At 42.7% G+C, this 26,335-nt stretch overlaps 1 protein-coding gene across 2 annotated transcripts in view; it reads right to left on the bottom strand.

Moving 5' to 3' along the window:
• TGFA (transforming growth factor alpha) overlaps positions 1 to 22,741 on the bottom strand; it is a 118,841-nt gene extending 96,100 nt beyond the window's left edge. The window contains exon 1 of one of the 2 annotated variants that reach the window (XM_061431993.1): positions 22,429 to 22,741. In XM_061431993.1, the coding sequence (XP_061287977.1) occupies positions 22,429 to 22,468 (40 nt within the window). In that variant the 5' untranslated portion in view covers positions 22,469 to 22,741. The remainder of the gene's footprint in view (positions 1 to 22,428) is intronic. The other variant, XM_061431992.1, reaches the window with a different exon arrangement.
• Between the last annotated feature and the right edge of the window lie 3,594 nt (positions 22,742 to 26,335).

The following is a 26,335-nucleotide window of genomic DNA, read 5'->3' as shown; positions in this document are numbered from 1 at the left end:
ATGTCCAGCTGCAAAGTTACAGACCCAGAGACTGTTGTCTGCTCTGGGCTTCTCTGCCTACACATCCTGCCTCTGCCGCAACCTCTATGCCCATTGTGAACAGAGCCCTTCTCTCTACTTTCCTTCTTATCTGTGGGGGACAACTGAACAGGGATGGCTGTCCCCACTGATGTGGGTCTAAGGATACTGATGGCTACTGGGCGGGAGTGTCACAACGTGCTACACACACACACACACACACACAAATATATATATATATCTTCTAGGGAAAGGAGTCCTTTGTTCCAGGAAAGCGAGATGTCAGTGTTCCCTTCTTAGTAGCAGGCAGCCAGAACATTCCTGCTAATAACCCAACAAGCCAAGATGGGCAGATGTGAACATCAACACAGAGTTTTGCTATCCAGCGATACCTATGGTTTTCTGCTGCTTATTCTGAAAGAAGGCAAATAACCCCATGTTCTGGAGGACGTACTAGCCCACATGCCCATAGGCTCTCTGCCTCGCTGGATGCTAATTCTGCCTAACAGGACTCAGTAGTACTTTTGCATGGTTATGATATGAGGTTTATGGAACACCTTTTAAAACTTGGAGTACTGTATTTTTTAAAAGGCAGGAAAGGGACTCCACTAGCGGTCTAATGGTTAAGAATCCGCCTGCCAATGCAGGAGTCATGGGTTCGATCCCTGGTCCAGGAAGATCCCACCTGTTGTGGGGCCACTTAGCCCGTGTGCCGCAACTACTGAGCCTGAGTTCTAGAGCCCACAAGTTGCAACTGCTTAGTCCCAACACCTAGAGCCCATGCTCTGAAATGAGAGAAGCCACTGCAATGAGAAGCCCACGCACCACAAAGAAGCGTAGCCTCTGCTCACTACAACTAGAGAAAGAAAGCCCGCTCACAGCAACAAAGACCACAGTGCAGCCAAGAATAGATAATTACTTAAAAGGCAGGAAATATAAGCAACAGAAGTGAGAACATCTTCAAGTAATTCCTTAGAGATGCATGTCTTTTTATCATTCTTAAGAAAAAATGACCCACCATCTCAAGCAGGAATGGAAATACCTGCATATGTCAGACCACCTCCAGCCTGTACCCAGAGCAGACATTACTAATTGATCACAGCATTATTTCCAACTGGACTCAGATGCAACCTCCAAATCCTTAGAAACAAACACTTTCAAATGATCGTGGTTAGCCCAGAAGATGGAACTACTTCCCACTCCAGCTCAAAAAAAACCTGCTGCTTTGTCAATGATGTTTTGAAAGTGACAGGTGGAGAGGGGAAGGGAGGAAGAGAAAAGAGAAATGAGAGAGTCTGGGCATAGATTATTCGTCATCAATAAAAACGTAAGGATCAGCCATTAAATGTTAGGATTATGTGAGGCACTGCAGAAGCTGAGGATAGGGGCAAGAGGAAATCTGAAAAAAAAGCTCAAGAAGTAGGAAATGAAACCTCTAGATGAAACACATGCACACATTCTCATACCCCTGCACACAATTATTGTCAATGGAGTAAGCTGCCATTTGTTGGTATAAGGGGCAGCACCTGAGAACATCAATAGCTATTCATACCAATGTATCCACCTTCTCAAAGGAAAACGTTTTAATATAAATCAAAGCCCTTTGTTGTTGTTCAGTCACTCAGTTGTGTCCGACTCTTTGCAACCCCATGGACTGCAGCATGCCAGGCTTCCTCGTCCTTCACTATCTCCTGGAGTTTGCTCAAACTCATGTTCAATGAGTTGATGATGTCATCCAACCAGCTCATCCTGTTGCTCACTTCTCTTCATGCTTTCAGTCTTTCCCAGCAACAGGGTCTTTTCCAAAGAGTCGGCTCTTTGCATCAGGTGACCAAAGTACTGGAACGTCAGCTTCCACATCAGTCCTCCAATAAATATTCAGGCTTGATTTTCTTTAGGATTGACTGGTTTGATCTCCTTGCTGTCCAAAGGATACTCAAGAGTCTTCTCCACCACAACAGTAAGAAAGTAACATTCTTCAGCACTCAGCCTTCTTTATGGTCCAACTCTCACATTCATTACATGACTGCTGGAAAAACCACTGCTTTGACTATACAGACCTTTGCAGATTTTCAGAAAATTTCTGCCTGTGAAGCCTCTGAAAACAGCTCAGGTGATAAACATCCCAGGTGAAAACAATGACTGAACCATTCATAAAAGAGGTTAAGGTGGAGACAACCAAGAAAAGCACAGAGCTAGGTAGTTAGAACAATGCAGATCTAACACTTTCTAATTCACTTCCTAGGAACCAAAACATGCTTATTCATAAAAGTTGACTACTTTATCTTGAAGGCCAAACAGTGAGACCATTTGCCCATTTTTGCTCTGCTTGTAGTAGAGTCAGATGACGTCACAGCCCCCAGGGGAGACTGAGGTTGAACCAAGACTAACCTCTGGGGTTACAACATGTTCAGGAATGAGACCTGGTTGGCGGGGGGTGGTCTCTCCTTAAGCCTGACCCTCTCCCCTATTCAGCAGGGCAGCCAATACTTGCCTCGTTTAAGGAAGTATGTGTTTTGCAAGGAAAGCTGCATATCATAGCCTCTTTTCTGGGATTAAAAACATGCCTCCCCACACAATCCAGTGGTTCACTTCTCAAGCCTGGGAGCTCAGATAAACTCCATCCACAGGGCGGGCTTGCGGGAGCTCCCAGCAGTGGGGGCTGCTTCTCCATCCTTGGCCCATGAATAGCCACCCACTGGAGCAGAACCCTCTCCCTGCTTCAGGCCACAAAGTGTTGCTCCCTGATTAGTCAGCGAAGCACATGTGTAAATGGTAAAGCAGATTTATTTTCTTCCTGCTAGAAAACAGTTAGGCTTATTTCACCAAAGTCTTTGCCTTGTTATCACACACCAGCCCTGCGCAGTTTTGGTTCCTTGGATTCTGAACTGCAAGCTGAAAAGATGAAGGCATTTTGTGCCTGAAGGATTGCTCTGTTCCAAAAATGTTAAATCTTTTTTCTTTCCTATTGAATGTCACAACTAAAGAGCAGCAACCGGAGGAAGAAATGTTAGATGACGGGTCACTAAGAGATTAGATGACACAAACAAAGATCAAGAAAGTCTGTAGCTGAGTGTGGAGACCTATGGAAAATTTAAGCAGGGCTTCTGCTCTGAGAACAGCAGGAGTTTTATAAGGAGTGACTATCCGTGCAGGTAACTCTCAGGAGAGAGTTTAGTTCCCTGACTCAGTTCAAAAATCAGCTTTTTCTCCCCCGTGACCAGCTTAGATGGGCTTTTACACAATTCCCAAGTAGTCAATGTTGTTTTGAGGGGTGCCACCACAGCAGAAGCAACCTACTTTGAACACTTTGGATTTACAAACCAATTAAGAAGAAATGGTTCTAGAAAAAGAGTATCAAATAAGGTCCTTCAAACAAGATACAGATATATATACATATTTTTCCCCAGAAGTTCACTCACTGCAAAAGTGGTGTGTCTTACTGGCTGCTTTGTGTCTTAGTAATACACTGATTGCCAATGAGTCTGACCACATTACTTTTACCTAATGGGGAAAAAAAAAATCCCCTTTAATCAACCTTTGTAGACAGTCCACACCTGAGCATCTGATACTCAACCACCTATTCAGAGGTATAAAGGCCATCGAAAATGCTGCCAGCTGAATACAGTGAAGTGAAGTGGCTCAGTCGCGCCCGACTCTTTGCAACCCCATGGACAGTAGCCTGCACCAAGTCCCTCCATCCATGGGAATTTCTAGGCAAGAGTACTAGAGTGGGTTGCCATTTCCTTCTCCAGGGAATCTTCCCGACCCAGGGATCGAACCCAGGTCTCCCTCATTGTAGACAGACACTTTACTGTCTGAGCCGCCAGGGAAGTCCAGCTGAAATGAAAGAAGTTCCTATACACAACTGAAACAGTAAATGCTCTTTGTGTTCTGATCTGAGATTCCATCAGGCCCATGGAGATGCCTGTGTTGTCTGTGGGCACATGTCATCACCGCAGTTGGGAGGAAGAGTCTGAAAGTGGAGCCAGCTATTAGCAAACCTGCTAACACAGATTCTATCTTTGGTTGGACTGAGAAGAACTAAAAATATAAAGTAAAAGTGTTAAAGACTCTTCCACCTTCTGCTCTTTCTTTGGGAGAAATGTCGACTGGGGAGGCGTGAAAGGAGGGTGAGGAGGGTGAAGCCAGCCCCCCAGCAGAGGCCTTCAGGCTGCAGTGCCCAGGCACTGCGACTTTCAGGCACACCACCCATTGGAGACAGGCTGCCTGCAGAAACAAGAGAGATCGCCCTTTAAAACAAACACCTTTTAAAAAATGTATGGCAGAAATGCAATCAGGCCTCTATTAGCGAATTTATTCTTAGAGGCTCCGTGGTCGCAACACAATGTGTCACACACACCTCCTGTCTTCTGAACAACTGAACTTCTGATTAAAGAAGGGGAGAACAACTACCACACTTGTTTCTTTCTATTTCATGCTTTTGGAAGTAGAATGTTTCTTTTTGGCCTTCATGGCAATGACTGTCAACACGGTAAATATTTAGAGGAGCGGCTGTCTGAAAGCCTGATTACATCTAATGTCTGCTACAAAATGGCGCCCTCACAGGAGTGAAGCCAGGCCCCTCAGGAGTCACAGCCTTCCATGGATGACACGGAGAAGCAGAACAGGGAGATGGCCAGGATAACAGGCAAGGGTCCTGGGTTCAAATCCTTGTTCTGCCCTTTGCTGGCTATAGGAGCCTCAGCAATTCACTTAACATTTTTGTGTATCAGTTTTCTCATCTATAAAATGGAGATAATCACAATATCTCATAGGATTAGTAGATGGGTTAAAGGAATTTGTATAATAATAGGCACTTAAAGAAATTACCCATCACTGTTCTAAGTGATGGCCATTAGCTTCTTGAAGACTGCCATGCCCTGTCATACAAAGAACTTTCCTTTGGTGGGGGGCGGGGGTAGGGGTGTGGGGGGTGGGCAGGGATTGCACTGCACAGCGTGTGGGATTTTAGTTCCCTGACCAGCGATTGAATCCAGGCCCTGGGCAATGAGAGTGCAGAGACCTAACCACTGGTCAGCCAGGGAATTCCTTCAAGAGCCCAAGATGTTCACTGTGTATCTCATGTCATATTATGAAAACCTGTGTTTGCTTCTGCTGCAATCTACAAAGAATTCAGGGGCTGGGGGCGAGGCCAGTCATGGCTTTCTTCTGAATTAATATCACCAAACTCAGCACAAGGTTTGATACACAGTTAAATGTTTGCTGAAGTGAACAATCCAAGTATAATATAACCTAACCAAACACACAGCATCCCTCACTTTGAGCTATCAGATCTTTTTTTGTTACTCATCCTTTGGCTTTGTAAGTGAATAAAGTAGCTTCCTTGGGTGAATTAAGAATAAACGTTATGTCAGGCCCAGTTCACAAAAATCACAACTCTTTGATCACTTGGATGTATTACATGAGATGACAGATGAGATACTCCAACTGCTCCTGTTATCACTGTTAAAAGGAAAGTGTTCTGCCTTTTATCTGAAATCCAAAAAAAAATCCAATTGAGTCAGAAGAGCTTTTATTTTCCCCTTTATTCCACAGTAAGGGAAAGGGGCATTTCACAAGAGCATAAGCTCATATTACATAGTGAGATGATGCTACTTTGCTAAGTGTAAATTTCTAACTCTCAAAGGATGTCTCAAAGGGACATAAGCAATTCACTGAAACCTTCTACATCCTACATTCAAAATAAGAACTGATTTGAAAGGATGCCCTCAATCAAAGAAGGCCCCACTATCTGGATCCTAACAGAGCCTTAGTTCAGGAATTTGGAGCGATGCCTTTTATGTTTTTTTCTCCCCACAAGGAAAGTTAAAATTGAGATCAGCTTATCTAAGCCAGGAATAAAACTTTCCTCATTTCACAGGTAGTAATGGAAGAAAACTTTCCTCATTTCACAGGTAGTAATGCAAGTTTTGTACCATAGGCACCACGTGGGAAGAAAGAGTTTACTAGTGAAGATCTTTAGCTGCTGGGAGATCCTGAATCATGAAAAAAGCATTAATGAATGATGAAGTTATGTAACAATATAGAACCTATATGCACCTACCAATAAAATGCCAAAATACATGAGGCAAAAATGAACAGAACTGAATCCACTATTATAGCTGGAGGTTTCAACACCCTTCTTTCAGAAATGGACAAATCCAGCAGGCAGAAAATACGTAAGGACAAAATTGCACTCAACACCACCATCAACCAGCTGGATATAATGACACCGATGAGCTACTTCATTCAACAACAGCAGAATACACACATTCTTCTCAAGTTCACATGAACATTCACCAAGACAGACGACATTCTGGGCTGTAAAACATACTTGGACACATTGAAGGGCTTCCTAGATGGCTCAGTGATAAAGAATCCACCTGCTAATGCAGGAGAGGGAGGGTTCAGTCCCTGGGTCAGGAAGATCCCCTGGAGGAGGTAATGGTAACCCACTCCAGTATTCTTGGCTGGAGAATCTAATGGACAGACAAGCCTGGAGGGCTACAGCCCATGGGGTCATAAAGAGTCAGACATGACTGAGCGCACATTGAAAAGAACAGAAATCATACCATGTCTGCTCCCAGACAATAAAGAAGGTAAACTAGGTAACAGAAATATAGCCAGAAAATCCCCACACACTGCAGATTAAACAACATTTCTAAATAAAACATGGGTCAAGGAGAAATCTTGAGAGAAGTCAAAAGTATCTTGAAGTAAAAAAACTGAAACACAACCAACTCATCAGAATTTGTGGGATGAGGTAAAAGCAGAGTCTACAGGGAAATTTTTAGCATCGAATGACTATGTTGGGAAAGAAAAAAGATCTAAAATCAATAATTAAGTTTTTACCTTAGGAAAACTTAGAAAAAGAAAGGGAAATTATATCCAACAGAAGCAGAAGAATGGTGAAGTCATTCATTTTAGTTACTATTCTGCCCTACTCTAAGTATCTGAAAATCAGTCATCCACTTGGGACAGTACTTCTCAAATTTCTCCATTAAAACCCCCAAAATGGCAAAGAGAAGGAACTCATATCTGTTCCTCTAGAGTATGGGGGCACAGCTTGAAACAATCAAATTTTTTTAAAAAAACCACAATTTATTTGAAGACTTATACCTGGATAACTAATTTTGATATTTCAATCTTGCATTCTATTCACTAATATATTTGATTTGTTTTAATATAGAAAACAATGTTATGCCTGTCTAGTGAAGCTCTTTTCTGATTCTTTAATTATTTCTTTTACTATATCCTAGGAGATGTGCCAGGTTTGTCTGTGGCTCTAGGTATGCCATGGCAGGCCCCCTGGTACTCTTGTTTGAGAAGTGGACCTGAAAATATATGGTTTTTATTAACCTGAATGTCACATGGAGGACCACAGGCCTGCCTTGTGACCCCAAATTCCTGCAAAGCACAAAGTTCCAGAAAGAACAGGAGGGCAGAGGCAAGTTCACCACACCTTTCAGGATAGTGAGACCCAAGGTCCACCCAATGCCTGCCTACTTCTCACAATTTTTCTGCCCCAGCTTCCTAGGGCAATGACACGTTCCCAGCCCCAGTGAATGGTTCATTACAGGACAAGTCTCAGATTAATGGAACTGAACAGAAACTCTAAAAACAGATTCAAGTACTCCTAAGAAAGTCTCAAGTGGCAAAAATTCGAAATCTGTGAGTAGAGAATAAATTATTCAACAAATGGTGTTTGAGGAACCAGATCATTTTGACAAAAAGGCAAGTTAGATTCCTATCTCACATCTGAAACCAAAATGCACTCCCAAAGAAGTGAAATTTAAATCCCCAAAGCAACAACATGAAAGTACACAGGAAATGAGAGATCAGAGAGTTATAGAAAATCTCTTCCTACTCCAAGACAAAAGTAGAAGTCACAGAGAAATAATGAAATGATTTTAAGTCCTTAGAAATCAAAAACATAACAGAACCATACATACATGTAAATTTAATAGCAAAATGACACAACAAGGAAAATATTTCATATATCTTTTTTAAAAAGCTGCTTATGAATCAATGAGAAAATAACTCACCTACCCAAAACCTGAACTAAGGACAGAAATGGGTAAGTCTCAAGAAAATAAATTCAAATACTCAACATGAAAAAGCATGCAACTGTAGCAAACTTTGGTTTTAGCCAAAGAAGTACAAATTAAAATGAGATATCATAAGGCAGTTCTATTTCCAGTTTTTTAAGGAATCTCCACACTGTTCTCCATAGTGGCTGTACTAGTTTGCATTCCCACCAACAGTGTAAGAGGGTTCCCTTTTCTCCACACCCTCTCCAGCATTTATTATTTGTAGACTTTTGGATCGCAGCCATTCTGACTGGTGTGAAACGGTACCTCATAGTGGTTTTGATTTGCATTTCTCTGATAATGAGTGATGTTGAGCATCTTTTCATGTGTTTGTTAGCCATCTGTATGTCTTCTTTGGAGAAATGTCTATTTAGTTCTTTGGCCCATTTTTTGATTGGGTCGTTTATTTTTCTGGAGTTGAGCTGTAGGAGTTGCTTGTATATTTTTGAGATTAGTTGTTTGTCAGTTGCTTCATTTGCTATTATTTTCTCCCATTCTGAAGGCTGTCTTTTCACCTTGCTAATAGTTTCCTTTGATGTGCAGAAGCTTTTAAGGTTAATTAGGTCCCATTTGTTTATTTTTGATTTTATTTCCAATATTCTGGGAGGTGGGTCATAGAGGATCCTGCTGTGATGTATGTCAGAGAGTGTTTTGCCTATGTTCTCCTCTAGGAGTTTTATAGTTTCTGGTCTTACGTTTAGATCTTTAATCCATTTTGAGTTTATTTTTGTGTATGGTGTTAGAAAGTGGTCTAGTTTCAATCTTTTACAAGTGGTTGACCAGATTTCCCAGCACCACTTGTTAAAGAGATTGTTTTTAATCCATTGTATATTCTTGCCTCCTTTGTCAAAGATACGGTGTCCATATGTGCATGGATTTATCTCTGGGCTTTCTATTTTATTCCATTGATCAATATTTCTGTCTTTGTGCCAGTACCATACTGTCTTGATAACTGTGGCTTTGTAGTAGAGCCTGAAGTCAGGTAGGTTTATTCCTCCAGTTCCATTCTTCTTTCTCAAGATCGCTTTGGCTATTTGAGGTTTTTTGTATTTCCATACAAATTGTGAAATTATTTGTTCTAGCTCTGTGAAGAATACTGTTGGTAGCTTGATAGGGATTGCGCTGAATCTATAAATTGCTTTGGGTAGTATACTCATTTTCACTATATTGATTCTTCCAATCCATGAACATGGTATATTTCTCCATCTATTAGTGTCCTCTTTGATTTCTTTCACCAGTGTTTTATAGTTTTCTATATATAGGTCTGCCTTATGATCCAGCAATCCCACTGCTGGGCATACACACTGAGGAAACCAGAAGGGAAAGAGACACATGTACCCCAATGTTCATCGCAGCACTGTTTATAATAGCCAGGACATGGAAGCAACCTAGATGTCCATCAGCAGATGAATGGATAAGAAAGCTACATATACACAATGGAGTATTACTCAGCCATTAAAAAGAATACATTTGAATCAGTTCTAATGAGGTGGATGAAACTGGAGCCTATTATACAGAGTGAAGTAAGCCAGAAGGAAAAACATAAATACAGTATACTAACGCATATATATGGAATTTAGAAAGATGGTAACAATAACCCGGTGTACGAGACAGCAAAAGAGACACTGATGTATAGAACAGTCTTATGGACTCTGTGGGAGAGGGAGAGGGTGGGAAGATTTGGGAGAATGACATTGAAACATGTAAAATATCATGTAAGAAACGAGTTGCCAGTCCAGGTTCGATGCACGATGCTGGATGCTTGGGGCTGGTGCACTGGGACGGCCCAGAGGGATGGTATGGGGAGGGAGGAGGGAGGAGGGTTTAGGATGGGGAACACATGTATACCTGTGGCGGATTCATTTTGATATTTGGCAAAACTAATACAATTATGTAAAGTTTAAAAATAAAATAAAATTTAAAAAAATAATAAAAAATAAAAATAAAATAAAATATTAAAAAAAACTTACATTCTTAAGAATAAAAAAAAAATTTTTTTAAATGAGATATCATTTAATCAACATGATTCGCAAAGTCTTGAAAATCATAATGTTCATCAAAGGCAAGTTTGCTGATAAATAGGCACTCATACCCAGGATAGAAGTATGAATTTGTCAGCCTTTTCTCAAAGGCAGATTGTCAAAACATATTAAGAGGTGGAAAAGTGTGTACCTTTTGACCTAGTAATCCATTTCTGGGGATTTGATCATAGTAAATAATTCAAAGATGCTGGTAATAATTTAGCTATAAACATTTTAATTTCAGGTTTGAGTATTTAAAAGGTTGAAACAGCATACACCTCTATCAAAACAGGTGAACAAATAACAATGCCAGAGCTGTTTAATGGAATGTGTTACTCATTAAAAATAGATGAATAGACATATTTGTATCCTTGCCACAAAAACATTTTCCCTATATACTGTTAAGTGAAAAGCAGATTTTAAAATACCCAATGCCATTTTTGAAGGAAAAAGAGTGAATATACAAATAAATCTGTAACCACACACAGAAAGCGATATGGTAAGAGCCCTGACAGTTAAGCCTCGAAAAAGAATGTCTCTGGTGAATTGAATGTGAGGGTATTTTCCAGACTCTTGTTTGTAGATTCTGATTTTCTATTTCACTGTGGAAAAAGAATGAGTAGGATTTAGCAAGGTTGACAGAGAAGGAGGGTGTCCTGAGTGGCCCACATGGGGAGGTAGCAACCAGAGGGTGTACATGTTCCGGTAACAGTAAGTGGTCTGCTTGGGTCAGCACAAAAGGTGTGTTTGTTTGGGGGGTTTTCTTTGTGGGGGGCGGAGGGACACAGGAGTGGTTGATGAGGTTTAGGGAGTGTCCAGATCCAGAAGGATTCCCCACCTACATGATCTGTGAGTTTACCTCATCTCCCTAAAAGAAATGCTCAGGTCCAGGGCTTGCTTTCATTCTAGTTCAGGGACCTGTGAGTCATCACCCAAAACCTTAATTATAACACCCAAGGTCTGCTATGTGCAAAAACCCACCTGTCATTGTTCAAATGTGCTGGCAGGGAGTGTGTACAGCATGCAAACCAGCCTGTTGAGGTGCTCCTTCAACGCAGCAGTGGTAACCCAGAAACCCGCCCAAGGTGACAGGTTCCTGAGCCCAGAGCTTCACGCTGGGCTCAGTGACAAAGTGACCAGGTGACGTTCCTCCACAGCTCCCGTGCCAATTCCTCAGAGCCACGGCCTCGGTGAAAGTTACAGGTCTTATGTGGTTTCTTTCAACCAAGAAAAGTATCTGAAGTTTGTCTTTTCCCTGTTGCCAAGGCCTGGCAGAGGGAAGCAGAGTGTGTAATTGCAAACCTCTAGTTTATCAGCTTCAGCCGCTTTTGTGTCACCGCATTATGTGTGCCGTTTGGCCAGTTAATCTCCCAGACCTCTTGGAAATATAATAATTACACAGAGAGGGCCTCAGCCCTGGAGAGGGATGACGAAAAAGCCGTCAAGGTACACCTAGTCTCCAAGTACCCAGGAGAATTGTTTACTAACCTCGTTCAAACTCAGATTAAAGACCTAAAATCCAAGATGAAGACATGGTCTCTTTGTAAGAACACAACATTTTTCAACTAGAAGTACTGATCTTAAAGGCAAATCAATCAATCAATCAATCAATCAACAAAAAGCAAATGAGCAAGCAATAGAAATCTCCTATCTTGTTCCAAACACTACAATAGCATCTAATGAACACAACAGTGTTTTTGGAGGTTTTGAAACTTTTTAAAACTTTTAAAAACATAGTCAAAGCTATGGTTTTTCCAGTAGACAGGTATGGATGTGACAGTTGGACCACAAAGAAGGCTGAACACCAAAGAATTTATGCTTTTGAACTGTGGTGTTGGAGAAGACTCTTGACAGTCCCTTGGCCTGCAAGGAGATCAAACCACTCAATCCTAAAGGAAATCAATCCTGAATATTTATTGGAAGGACTGATGTTGAAGCTGAAGCTCCAATACTTTGGCCACCTGGTGCAAAGAGTTGACTCATTAGAAAAGACCCTGATGCTGGGAAAGACTGAAGGCAGGAGGAGAAGGGAACGACAGAGGATGAGATGGTTGGATGGCATCACCGACTCAATGCACACGAGTTTGAGCAAGCTCCAGGAGATGGTGAAGGACAAGGAAGCCTGGCGTGCTGCAGTCCGTGGGGTCGCAAAGAGTCAGACATAACTGAGCGACTGAACAACAACAAAAAAAAATTTTTAAGCTTAAGAAACCATCAGGAAGCTAGTTAGCAGCCTCTGCTAGAAATTACAGTGCCATTCATCATCCAAATCAGAAATGACATCATTATAACAACACTGGACGTGCCTTTATGCAAATAAACTATCAGATATGAAACTTTGACTTGAACTTGGTTAATGACTAAAATGAAGTTTTTATAATTATTAAGAAAAACAAATTAACAATGTATGTTGGGGGCCAAAGTGCTTATTTTTGTTTCATATTTGGTAAAGCCATATTAACTGAGGTTGCAGGTATAAAAAAAATTTTAATTAAAAGGAGATCATTTATTAATCTATGCTAAAGCTTTAGAAATCTGAATTGAATAGATTGTGAGGAAAATAAATAATTACCAAAAATGATTCAAGAAGTAGAAAACTTGAACTGACCACTAAAAACAGACCAGACTCAGAAGTTTCATAAGCAACTTCTTTCAAACCTTCAGACCAACATTTGATTTCCATGATAATTCATCTACTCCAAGAATAAAACAGATGGAACAATTTAATATTTATTTTACAAAGCTGACATAACACTGATATCAAAACCTAAAAAAAGAAAAAAAGGGTTCAAATAGATCAAATCTAGCAGTAGATACAGAGAATAATACACATGGCCAAGAAGGGTTCATTCCAAGAATTTAAAAGAATGGCTTTAATTTAATTGAGTCAAATATCCTCAAAACATTTCAGGAAAAAAAAAAAAAAAACCCAACACATTATCTCCCCTGCTTTAAAAAACAAATCAAAATACTAAATCTTTTAGTAACTTATGAAGAGAAGCATATTTTATTAAAATGAAAGTTTATATGTATGTATACACATAGAAAAATATACATAATATACATGTGTATATTATATATAAATAACTGAAAAATCAGTCTATTATTTGATTGCTAAAAGCAATCATTACAAACATTACAGTACGTCAGGAAAAATACAAGGATAGCCAACTGCTTAAAAAAAAAGTGTTGTTCTTAGAAGTTTTAGCCAGCATGATAAGAAAAAGTAATGAGATGAAAGGGCTTCTCAGGTGGCTCAGTGGTAAAGAAACCGCCTGTCAATGCAGGAGCCATGGATTCGATCTCTGAGTTGAGAAGATCCCTGGAGGAGGAAATGGCAACGCATTCTAGTATCCTTGCCAGGATAATCCCATGGACAGTGGAGCCTGGCAGGCTACAGTACATGGGGTTTCAAAGAGTCGGATGGACTGAGCGCTCACATGTGCAGTGAGATGAAAATATAAAAGGAAAGAGGCAAAGTTATCGCTATTGAAGATAACATGATGCAAGGAACCTCAGAGAATCAGCTGAAGGAATATTAAAATTAACAAAGCCTATTACAAATTACATTTGATCCTTGAATAACACACCTTTGAACTGTGTGGGTCCATTTACATGTGTGAATTCTTGACAGTAAATACCGAAGAACTCGGAGAAGGCAATGGCACCCCACTCCAGTACTCTTGCCTGGAAATTCCCATGGATGGAGGAGCCTGGTGGGCTACAGTCCATGGGGTCACTAAGAGTAACTACACGGTCAGCGTTGATTGAGTCTGCCAGTGGGGAACCCTGGATATACAGAAACCTGTGATGTGAGGGCCAATCATGAATTAAAGGTGGATTTTTGGAGTGTTGGCCCCCTAACTTTTGTGTTGTTCAGGGATCAACTGTAAATGTAATTTACAGATATCTAAAAAGCTTTTAGATATCATCAATAACCAAAGCAGGGGAAAAAGTCTCACCCACTAGATCCATGAAAACAGGAATCATTCTTGGCCGATTTCCTAGTACCTAGAAGCAGTTACAGTGCAGAATAGGTACTCAATGAAAATTTGTAGACTACATGAATGAGCAAGTTCAGAATAACGACAAAAATATAAAATAAAGGAACCAAACTGAAATTCCACAAATTCAAGTACTTAGAAGGATTTAGCATATGATAAAAAATGGAATTTCAAACCACAGTAGGAAGGAATAGATTATTCCACAAATGACAACTGAGAATATTAATTGGTTAACTGTTTTAAAAAAGTAAAACATGAGTTGACCTCACACTACACATTAGAACAAATTATAGGTAGAATAGTTCAACATAATGAGACCACAAAAGAATTAGAAGATAGGGAAGGTTTTCCTAATTACATAAGCAAAGGTAAAAAGCTTAAGGGGAAAGATTTATAGTTTCTGCTACATAAAAACAAAAACAATAGGCATGTCAAAAATACCACAAACAAAACAGTAAAAGACAATAAATGGGGACTACTTGCCAAGTATTAATAACCTTTTTTATATACAGTGTGTTATAAAGCTCTAAGAAAAGGATGAGCCATCAATAGGAAAAATTTTGAAAAGAGGAAGATGCAAATAACAAGATGACGTACAACCTACTCTAACAAATATTAAAGATGAAACTGGGCTGAGATTTTTTTCCCCCAGTCAAGTTGGCAAATGTTAGAACTAATGTCTGCTTATAGAAGGGCCCAAAAAGTGAGCATTCACACACTGCTAGTGGGAAAGAAGGGTAATTTCTAGAAACTTGCCCTTAAACAATCAAAAATGAGCCAAACATTTATGTACAAGAATTTCTGTTGTATCATTTATGTTCCTTGACTTTAGCCTTACAAATTTAATATATTTGTTATAAAAAATTAATCAATTCAAACTGTAGCCCTATACTATATATCTAGTTCTAGAACCTGCCTTTTTGAATTTAAAATTTTGAAGAAACCTTTATTTTTTGAAAATAGTTACATAGGCAGAAAGTGAAAAAGAACTAAAGAGCCTCTTGATGAAAGTGAAAGAGGAGAGTAAAAAAGTTGGCTTAAAGATCAACATTCAGAAAACTAAGATCATGGCATCTGGTTCTATCACTTCATGGCAGATAGATGGGGAAACAGTGGAAACAGTGGCTGACTTTACTTTTGGGGGCTCCAAAATCACTATGGATGGTGATTGCAGCCATGAAATTAAAAGACTCTTACTCCTTGGAAGGAAAGTTATGACCAACCTAGACAGCATATTAAAAAGCAGCAATATTACTTTGTCAACAAAGGTCCATCTAGTCAAGGCTATGGTTTTTCCAGTGGTCATGTATGGATGTGAGAGTTGGACTATAAAAGCTGAGTGCAGAAGAATTGGTGCTTTTGAACTGTGGTGTTGGAGAAGACTCTTGAGAGTCCCTTGGACTGCAAGGAGATCCAATCTGTCCATCCTAAAGATCAGTCCTGGGTGTTCATTGGAAGGACTGATGCTAAAGCTGAAACTCCAATACTTTGGCCACCTGATGCAAAAAGTGGACTCATTTGAAAAGACCCTGATGCTGGGAAAGATTGAGGGCGGGAGGAGAAAGGGATGACAGAGGATGAGATGGCTGGATGGCATCACTGACTCGATGGACGTGAGTCTGAGTGAACTCCGGGAGTTGGTGACGGACAGGGAGGCCTGGTGTGCTGCGGTTCATGGGGTCGCAAAGAGTCAGAGAGGACTGAGAGACTGAACTGAACTGAACATAGGAAATCATTGTATTCGTATATAAAAATACCTATGTAAGGAATCTCTTTTAAAAAAAAAACTGGTACTGCCAACTTGTCACTGTTATAAACAAGTCAACAACCACCATCATTTACATTTTTCTCTGTACCTTCAGGTAAGTATTTATATAAGTATAATATAAATATATATATCAAAAAGTGAAATCAATGACCCAAATTATACCCACTTAAAATTGATAGCAATTGCCACGTTGACTTCCAAGAAAAGTTGTATCAATTTATATTCCCAATAACAGTGTGTGGATTATTCATAACAGTGAGAAATAAAAATCTATATGGTGAAAGGATTTCAAAATTATAGTAAACACAATCAAGGGATTATTTTTCCCAGCTACTATGGATGATGTTATGGAAGAATATTTAATGACATAAAAGCTTTATTATGAAAGATTTTTAAGTTAAAAGGCAAATAAATTAAACAGTGTGAGTCCCTCAGAATTCATACTAGCTTTTACAGAATATTTATTGATCTATACATTCATCTGAAGGCTTCTCAGGTGGCCCAGTGGTAAAAATCTCCCGGCCAATGCAAGGAGACACAGGAGATGCCAGTTCGGTCCCTGGGTAGGGAAGATCTCCTGGAGGAGGAAATGGCAACCCACTCCAGTATTCTTGCCTGGAAAATCCCATGGACAGAGGAGCCTGGTGGGCTGCAGTCCATGGGGTAGCAGAGTCAGACACGACTAAGCATGCGTGCACACACGCACACTTTCATCCATCAGACTGTGCAACAGAATGTTAATCATAGTTATCTTTGGGTGGTGGAATTACAGGCCATTAAAATACGTTTTCTTTTATGCTTTCCTAGATTTTCTATGTTCTAAAGAAAAAAATTTGCCTTTGCAGTCTAAAACAAATCATCATCTGCTGCTGCTGCTAAGTTGCTTCGGTCGTGTCCGACTCTGTGCGACCCCAGAGACGGCAGCCCACCAGGCTCCCCTGTCCCTGGGATTCTCCAGGCAAGAACACTGGAGTGGGTTGCCATTTCCTCCTCCAATGCATGAAAGTGAAAAGTGAAAGGGAAGTCACTCAGTCGTGTCTGACTCAGCGACCCCATGAACTGCAGCCCACCAGGCTCCTCCACCCATGGGATTTTCCAGGCAAGAGTACTGGAGTGGGGTACCATTGCCTTCTCCGCATCATCTACTAAAAAACAATAAAACACTATCTGAAAACAAGTTGCATACAAGCATTTATATGCAACCCAACCTTGAGGATCATAATAAAGAGCTTTTCAGGATGAATGTTACCTGCCCAGCCAAGTGTTTGCCAACTGAGTCTACACTTGGAGTATTCAGCACAGGGCATCCCGAGGAATCATCAAGTGCTCACTGGTCTCCCTGGAAGGTCAGCCTGTGCTCTGGGTGCCAAGGGCAAAGATGAAGACCAAGGGGTTCTGCCTTCTAGAAGCCCTCAAACCAGCAGGGAAGAGGGGGCAAGCACCAACCCACATGAGTTCAAGACAGGACATGGAGGTGTATCAGGGTTCCCGGCCAGAAAAGTCAACATGGTCAAAAATTAAAACCAAAAGAGGAGAGGCAATAGCAGGTTTGAGTTCCACAAAGTTATACAAGCTTGTTACACAAAGGAGTTATGTGTCAAATCCCTCCTTGAGGAAGCCCTAACCAGCTACAAGTACTTCAGAAATGTAAGTGGGGAAAACGGAAAGATTTTCAAGGTAAGAGGACAGCAAACTATTAAAGGCAAAAGCACTGGGCATATAATACAGCAGGCTAGTGTGTGTTAGTTGCTCAGTCGTGTCTGACTCTTTGCGACCCTAGGGACTGTAGCCTGCCAGGCTCCTCCATCCATGAGATTTCCCAGGCAAGAATACTGGAATGGATTGCCATTTCCATCTCCTGGGGATCTTCCTGACCCAGGGACTGAACCCAGGTCTCCCATCTTGCAGGCAGACTCTTTACTGTCTGAGCCATCAGGGAATCCAGTGAAGAAAAAGTTTGTTTCCTCTGACTTAAGAGAAAGTACTAGCAAATCTATACAATTCGATTTCAATGAACTTCCAACTTTTTCTAAGCCCAGATAACAACTATTTAAGTCATATTTATCCCAACTAATTCATAATGCTTCAAAAGACTTTACCCACATTTTTAGAATTGGTCTGAAGGGAAACATACATTTATGTTTGAAATGAAGAGTTCCTAAGAAATGGTTCTAGTAGTCTAGATTTCTGGCTCCTTTCCTGATTCTACAAAAGGATTTTTATATTTAACATTTCACAGATGAAAAAAAAAAGCAAAACAAAAGTCACCATAAAAGTGCCCCAATCCTCTATCTAGACGCAATCTGAAACATACTAGCTTTAGCATAGAATTAAGTTTATACTTTAAATGAGATGATGAAAAACATTTGAAATGGCAGGAAAACAATGGTCAATTTTTGGTGATCAACCAAAAAAAAAGCATGGCATGATTAGCGTTGGTCTGCTGGAGTTTAATACTGAGTTGATCATTACATTTTCCATAGGTAAAGTACAAGAACATGTAGGACAGTTAAGAGTTCTCAGCATGACTTCTAACTCTGCTCTGGTCAACAGGACAGGCAGAAGTGCCTTCAATAACGCTCATAAACACACAGCAGCATTTATAACACCAAACGTACTTCAGACAAAACATAACTGGTGAAGTGAGAAGTTTCCCTAACCGCACTGATTGCACAGCTATGGCTCTCAAAGGGTCCTTTTCCTCTCTTCCCCACCAGCAGCAGTCACAAGCCACACGGAGGGGAACTCTCATTAGACGGGCACACTTGCCCGCCTCCTACCCAGCCAACAGGGTACCAAGTCCTCCAAGTGGTTGTGATTTGAGGGCACTGCTGTGGAAGAGACTACAGAGGTTTTGAGGGAGAAGCAGGCACAAGACGCCCAGTTCGTTAGGCCAGTTCCATTCTGGCTGGCCCAATCTCCACTTCCCATTGCCTGTCCCTTTTAGCCGGCAGCCCAAAGAGCAGGACCCTGTTCAAAGTATACTTTCAAAAGGTCTTTAGAGATAGGTCTAATGGAAAAACCATCTATTTTTCATATGTTACCACGGAACATGAAGCATCATTTACTCCTATAAGAAAGGTCCTCTTTGCAGGGGACACTGAGTATTTGCAGAAAGATTTTCACTTTATCCTAGGAAACCAAATTTTGGAAAAGTAAATACAGGAAACTCAGCCTCTAAGTCTTCCATATACACCTTTACAGCCCTTGTTCAAAGTGAACTTTCCCTAATTATGACTGTCCAATAAGGAAAACATGTGTCCTGGGCAAAGCTCCACTGTTCACTCTGAAAGACATCATTTCTATGTAATGGAGAAGAGAACCAGCTTACTTCATGCCCCCTGCTGGTCCCTCTGCCCCAAATCCACTGGGAAGCTGACTCGCTTCCTCTCTCCCCATCCTTCATGGCATTTTGTGTCCAGGAACATGCTTCTTTAGTCTACATCTAGTCTTACTTCTGGGAGCTGCCATAAAAGTAATGATGTTTATTTCTGGATTATAAGATATATTACAAAATCAATGTCATTTTGTGTGTAGCCCTTTATTTTTAAAGTTTATAAGTAGCTTCCATATTTACCATCTCATTTGATTCTCATAACAACCCACTGTGTAGAGGTGTGTAGAGCAGATAAGGAAACTAGAACTTAGTGCTAACTTCAATAAACAACCGACCACTGAACAGTAAGGAGGAAATACAAATGTTTTGCATCAAAAACTAAAGAATTCACTAGATTCAAGAGAACTCCCAAACTTTCTTGAATTTGTCATCTGCCAAAAGAGATTTGCCAAAATCTCTAAGGTTTTTAGTTTAGGTAGTATTTTCTGTCTTAGGAAGGGTGAGGAACTGGGAGATAAGTAAGACAAACTCTCAGTTATGGGATGGACATATCTGGAATGCTATGAAGTTCAAAGTGACAACAATAATGATTGATTAAACGCTTACTATGTGCCAGGCACCATTCGAGGTTCATTAATTATATTCAATGATCCTATTAATATCACTATTCTTTAGATGAGGAAAACAAGGTACAAGCTAAGTAACTTGCCCAAAATTACACATCTTGCTCTCTTAAGGATGACCTGGGATTGGAGGAGCCAAGACCCTAAGTAGTTTGCCCAGCTAATGAGGGGAGCCTGACATGAGAGGGTAGCCACCACAGGAACCCAGATCAAGTTCCCAATGTTGCACTGAATTAAGTCTCCACACTCTCACCACCAAAACACCAATCAAGTAATCAGAAGAATCAACAGGGAATCCTAATAGTTCCTTCTTAGACTGTCCCCACTGACATGGGGGAAGAAGGGGAAAGACCTCATTTTTCTAGATCTTGATTACTGACAGAACACTGGCTGATTCGCCTAGAACTGCCTTCAACTAATTTAAGAAAAATTAGAGAGGAAAGCAACTCTGGAGGAAATGTGCAGAATAAAGATGCATGTGGCATTGATGGGTATTCAGCAATCTATTGGAAAGTGAGGTGGGAGGCAGAAATTGTGGTCAATGCACAGAACTAATAGCCAACATATTAAGGAATCCTTACTGGTGTAAATTACTCTTGCCTTCTTTCTCCTCTACTTTTTTCATTTGCTCATTGCTTGGAACTGTATAGGCCAGTTGATTAATCTTTGTTAAGTTTATACACTCTTTTGTTAAGGAAAGAAACAAAGATTAAGTTGAACTGGGGCAAAGAGAAAAATTCCATGATGAATGAATGCAGTCTTCATGGGCAAGTCCTATGCTGAAGGGCAGGAGCAGCTTTACAAAGCTTCCTCGAATTTGCTTACTTTCATTGTTTCTTGTTTCATTGTTCACTGAATAACCTGAGATTGCCCTGAGATCCGGTGAATCCAAAGGAAAACCCTGTTTAAAGCAAGTTCCAGGGTATTCATCCATCTCTACTGGAGAAAAAGTCCCAAATCCAGGAGATGGGACTACAGTGACCACAGTAAGTTGACTTTTAATATCAACATTCCTTCTACACTCATAATTCTGACCCAGCTACCTACTGAGGGCCTATATGCTTCACTTCCCCCTTCCATAAACTGGGGATGGTAATACCGTCTTCATCATCAGGTTGGTGTGAAAATTAAATGAGCTGATACATATACAGTACTCTGAACAGTGCCTGGCACAGAGTAGGTGCTCAAATAGTGTTAGGTTATTATTATTACTTTCAGCATTTGCAAACAACATCATAACAGGGACCCGAATACAGGAGACTTCTACTGTATTGGTAATGTAACTGCTTTTAAAAAAAAAATCTAAAATTAGAACTATTAACACAAAAATATAAAAAGGCTTGGGAAAAGGAAAAAAAAAAAAAAGCCACTAGGAGTCATGCCACCTGTTGGTGAGTTTCAGGTGAGGGTACACCTCAGAGCTGCTATGGAATCCGGTTCCACGGCTGCCCCGTATTTCCCTTAGATGATGCCTCCACTTCTTAATCAGCGTTTCATGGGCAGGATTACGGGCGGGTCTGTGAACCCCCTGAAACTGTACACGGAACTGGGTGGGGCTGAGGCTCTGGGCATTTAGGGGGGGAGGGGAAGGGTTCCATAGCTTTTTTTGAGCTCTAATAAATCATCCTATAGCAAGCAACTTGCTTTGCAGAGGAGACAGTGACTGAACAATTCACTTCACGGAAGCTAGGCAATGACCAGGACACCTGGGCTGTTAATCTGTTCTCTCAACACCAGAGAGACCCGGCGCCGCAAGGGGCAAGAGCTGGCCGGGCAGTGACCTTCACCTTTGAAAAACTCACCGGCTCCCCAGACCCGGCCCAGGTTTGCCGGGCTTAACTTCCCCTCCCTTCCCCCATCCCTCGTTCTCTTCCAAGAACAAACTCAAAGGAAACTGGCAGCACTTCGTCTAGGGTTTCACTCCTGCCCTCGGCTGACACTTAAACCACTTCTCCCGGAGAAGTTAATCAAAAGAACAATTAATCCGCACGAAAATCCAAAACCCACCCGAAAGCTTCAGAACTCGCAAAGTTAGAAGATCGAGGCGCCGCTGCTGCTGATGAATATCTGCGGGTCGCTGGGGCTCAGGGGTAGGCAGAGAGTACGAAAAGGAAGCAGCCAAGGTCTGGCCGGAGGGTCGAACCCCGGCCACCCTCTCCGAATCTACGCGCTCGGTACGCTGGTGAAGACTGGCTTGGAAGCAGCCAGGTAAGCAGGTAGGTGTTGGCAAGTCTACGAGCCGCGGCGGATTAAAGTTCAAGCGCGTTCACACACCGCTCCCCCTTCCCTGGCGGGCGTTCTCACGCACGGCCCGCCGGCCACTTCCCGGGGAACGGCTGAGCGCTCGACCGTCCCCCTCTTTGGAACAGGCTCCCCAAATCCCCAGTAGACACAAGTGATTCCCCTTGCCTCCTCGCTTGCAAGCCTCGAAAAGCATTTGCCTCCCTCTCCTCTCCTACGCGAGCGCAGAACACCCCCGAGACAGAGAAATGGAGGGGACGAGGGGAAAGCAGGGTGTCCCGGAGGGCAGGTGGAGCCGGGCGCGCCACAGGCAGCGTACGTACCCAGCGCGAAGAGGGCGAGCTGTCCAGCCGAGGTGACCATTTTACGGGCGGCGGGCGGCAGGCGCTCCAGCCTCCTGCCCTACCTGCGGTGCCCGAGTGGCGAAGCGGCGCCGCGGTGCGGGGGAAAAAGGCGCCGGCGAGGCAGGGCCAGCCCCCGGCGCGGGCGGGCGGAGGGAGGACCGCGCGCCTCTGCTGGCACTAGCCGCGCCGCGCCGCCGGCCGGGCGGAAATGGGAAGGCGGTTACCGTCACCTCCGCCACTCGGCGACCGGGCGCGGCAGACCACCCTCCCGCCCCGGTGGGGGTGCCCCCCTGAGGGCACAGGGTGGGGTGGGGCTGGGGCGGGGACGCGGCGCGCACCGTGCGGGGCGCGGGCGGCGGGGCGGGGCGGCGCGGGAATCTCGGAGCCCGCCGAGCCAGCCGGGCATCCAGGCCGAAGGAAAGGCAGGAAGAGCCCGATTTCAGACACCACCCTCAGACTAGCCGCTCAGATCCGAGCCCGAGCGGCCGGGCGCAGCGGCCGTTTCCAGGATCTCCACGCTGGAGAGGAGCCGCCCCGGCGTCTGTCATTTGCGCCGACGGCCGCTGCCGAGGGCTCTCCCTGGCAAGAACTGGGACGCGGCCCGGAAGGGGACCTGCGAGCTTCGCCTGCCCTTGCCAAGACGTGCCTCAGGGAAAGTGCGCCCCACAATCGAACAAATTCAACCAGATTCCCCACCTGCGCCCCCATCCGAGAGAACACTGGATTCTCCGGATGCCTCCCGCCTGGAGCGCGGCCACCCCAAGTTCTCAGGCCGACACGTTGTGAAGATCAGTAGACCTTCTTACACCTGGTCTGGTGCTGATGATGAAGATGGGTCACCTGGTATCCCATCACCACCAGTACCCCAGACCACCCCACCCCATCCTGCCACAGTCAGCTGAGGCCAAGAGCAAGGTGGCATGCAGCCCCATGTCTGAGAGAGGGGTGAATGGGCGGGAGCTACCTGGATGGTTTTTTCAAGGATTTGTGGCTTTTAGCTGGCCCCAGGTGCTGGAATTTGGAGAAGTTAGAGAGGCAGAAGGAAGACTTTCTGGGTAGAGAAAGGAAGACTCATAGGTTCCCTGGGGACCATGGATAGGTGACAGTGTGCTCCAGAGAGGCAGTGATCAGTGTATTCTCCAGATGCCCCCAGCTCAGGGATTAGTTTAGTTCAGTCGCTCAGTCATGTCTGACTCTGGGATTCCATGGACTGCAGCACGCCAGGCCTCCCTGTCCATCACCAACTCCCAGAGTTTACTCAAACTCATGTCCATCGAGTCAGTGATGCCATCCAACCACCTCATCCTCTGTTGTCCCCTTCTCCTCCTGCCCTCAATCTTTCCCAGCATCAGGGTCTTTTCACATGAGTCAGCTCTTCGCATCAGGTATTGGAGTTGTAGCTTCAACATCAGTCCTTCCGATGAACACCCAGGACTGATCTCCTTTAGGATGGACAGGTTGGATCTCCTTGCAGTCCAAGGGACTCTCAAGTATCTTCTCCAACACCACAGTTCAAAAGCATCAATTCTTTGGTGCTCAACTTTCTTTATAGTCCAACTCTCACATCTATACATCACTACTGGAAAAAACATAGCCTTGACTAGATGGACCTTTGTTGGCAAAGTAATGTCTCTGCTTTTTAATGTGCTGTCTAGGTTGGTCATAACTTTCTTTCCAAGGAGTAAGCATCTTTTAATTTCATGGCTGCAGTCACAATCTGCAGTGATTTTGGAGCCCCCAAAAGTAAAGTCTGCCACTGTTTCCACTGTTTTCCCATCTATTTGCCATGAAGTGATGGGACTGGATGCCATGATCTTAGTTTTCTGAACGTTGATCTTTAAGCCAACTTTTTTACACTCCTCTTTCACTTTCATCAAGAGGCTCTTTAGTTCTTCTTCGCTTTCTGCCATAAGGGTGGTGTTATCTGCATATCCAATCCCTCTACCCTACCTCCTCAGGGTAGACCCACTCTCCTTGAAGGGGAAGAGGGCAAAATCGCTTGCTGTTCCCTTGGCCCAAGGCTCAGATTCTCAGAGTTGATGTTTAAGTTTATTTCATAGGAGATAGGAGAAGGCAATGGCAACCCACTCTAGTACTCTTGCCTGGAAAATCCCGTGGATGGAGGGGCCTGGTAGGCTGCAGTCCGTGGGGTCGTTAAGCGTAGGACACAACTGAGTGACTTCACTTTCACTGTTCACTTTCATGCTTTGGAGAAGGAAATGGCAACCCACTCCAGTGTTCTTGCCTGGAGAATCCCAGGGACAGGGCAGCCTGGTGGGCTGCCATCTATGGGGTCGCACAGAGTTGGACACGACTGAAGTGACTTAGCAGCAGCAGCAGCATAGGAGATAAGGGGCCTAGTTTCAAATAGGAAGCATCAGGCCACTGGCCTTGACGTTTGAGCAGAAAATACCAGTGTAGAAAAGGATTTGGGGAAACAATGTAAATTTAATTTGAGAAACCATTCCTTGTAATACATTTGTCGAAGGCTGCTTTGCTGCTTTTTCAACTCAGTGACCAGTGGTGAGGGTTTAAGTCCTGGGGTACATCTTTTCCTAAGTGCACATCTCTGCATGCACAGGGCACACACTCTGCCTTTGGTGAGCAGTCCCTGACTCCCTTCAGCATCTGTGTCTTCACCCTTCAGACTGTTCTTACCTGTGCCTGTGGCTCTTCTGTCTCCTTCCTAGGCTAGCCTGCCTTGGCTACAGGAGGAAAGAAATCAAGTGTTGTCCACATCCTTCTCCTGTTCCTCAGGACCCTCAGCTAGGGCTGGAGAATTGACCTGGCCCCTTGTTTCCTGCTGGGACACACACTTCAAGTTCAGAGTCAGGTTCAGCAGTTTCCCCTCCTCTGCCCCCTGCCTGCACATAAAGTCATGGCTTGAGGGAAGTAGCAGCAGAATCAAGACAATGAGCTTGTCCCCTTCATGGCAGTAAAATTTATAAGTCAAGAGATAATTTGATACCTTGCAGCCTAAAGAGTACCCAAATCAAAGGACATTCTAATGCTTGGAAATCATTGATTCTTCCCCAGTATTTTCAATAGCCAGTTCATATCTGTAGTTTTATCAACCTTTCAACTCACACAAGTCAAACAGATAATCAAGTGTTGAAGTTTTTTTCTAAATATCCACACCATTTTTTGTAAACTGAAAAATGATTTTTGAACATTTATAGGGCTAGGAGGAAACCCAACATACTAAAATATTAACACTCTGACTTGGGCATCTTATATATCTCATTTAATCTTTACAACAACCCTATGAGGTAAGAGTCCATCCTCCTTTTGTATGAAAACAATTGAGCTGGTTCCAGGGCCTCTGTACTGGGCTCTGTGCTATGCTGCCTCAGTTCCAATGTTTTTAACAAGGATAATACTGAACTCATTGGGTTGATACAAGGACTAAATGGAAGACTTTACTTGCATGCTTAGCACATTATTTAATATCAACGAATATCACTATTGTTTAAAGAAAAACTCTTAGTGAACATAAATTTCCCCTCTCTCAATGTTCTACCATTACCTTTTTTAGAAAAACAAAACAAAACATTTCCATATCAGTTCCTTTGCTGGTGCACATGTATACCTTCCTAGAGAGGATAGTTTCAAAATCAGAAGCTATGACTTTGTTTCTCAACCTGTGGTGTGAGAGGAATGAGAAAAAAAATTACAGAATATGATTTAGAGGGAGGGTGTCATTTTTCCTAGAGGATGCTGTGATGTTTTTGTATTTTAGCAGTATGGAATACATGGCAGTCCAAGTTGATTGGAATTCCAGCAGTATCCCCTGGAATCTTCGTAGATAGGCCACTGTGGTCCTTTACCTACAGGTGCTATAACTGTCTCCCATGGCCACTGAAGGTCCCATTTCTGTGTGTGTGGA

The sequence above is a fragment of the Bos javanicus genome, chromosome 11, assembly GCF_032452875.1.
Source record: "Bos javanicus breed banteng chromosome 11, ARS-OSU_banteng_1.0, whole genome shotgun sequence".
NCBI lineage: Eukaryota > Metazoa > Chordata > Mammalia > Artiodactyla > Bovidae > Bos > Bos javanicus.
The sequence above is the reverse complement of the archived record's forward strand: the minus strand, read 5'-3'. Positions and strand labels throughout refer to the sequence as shown.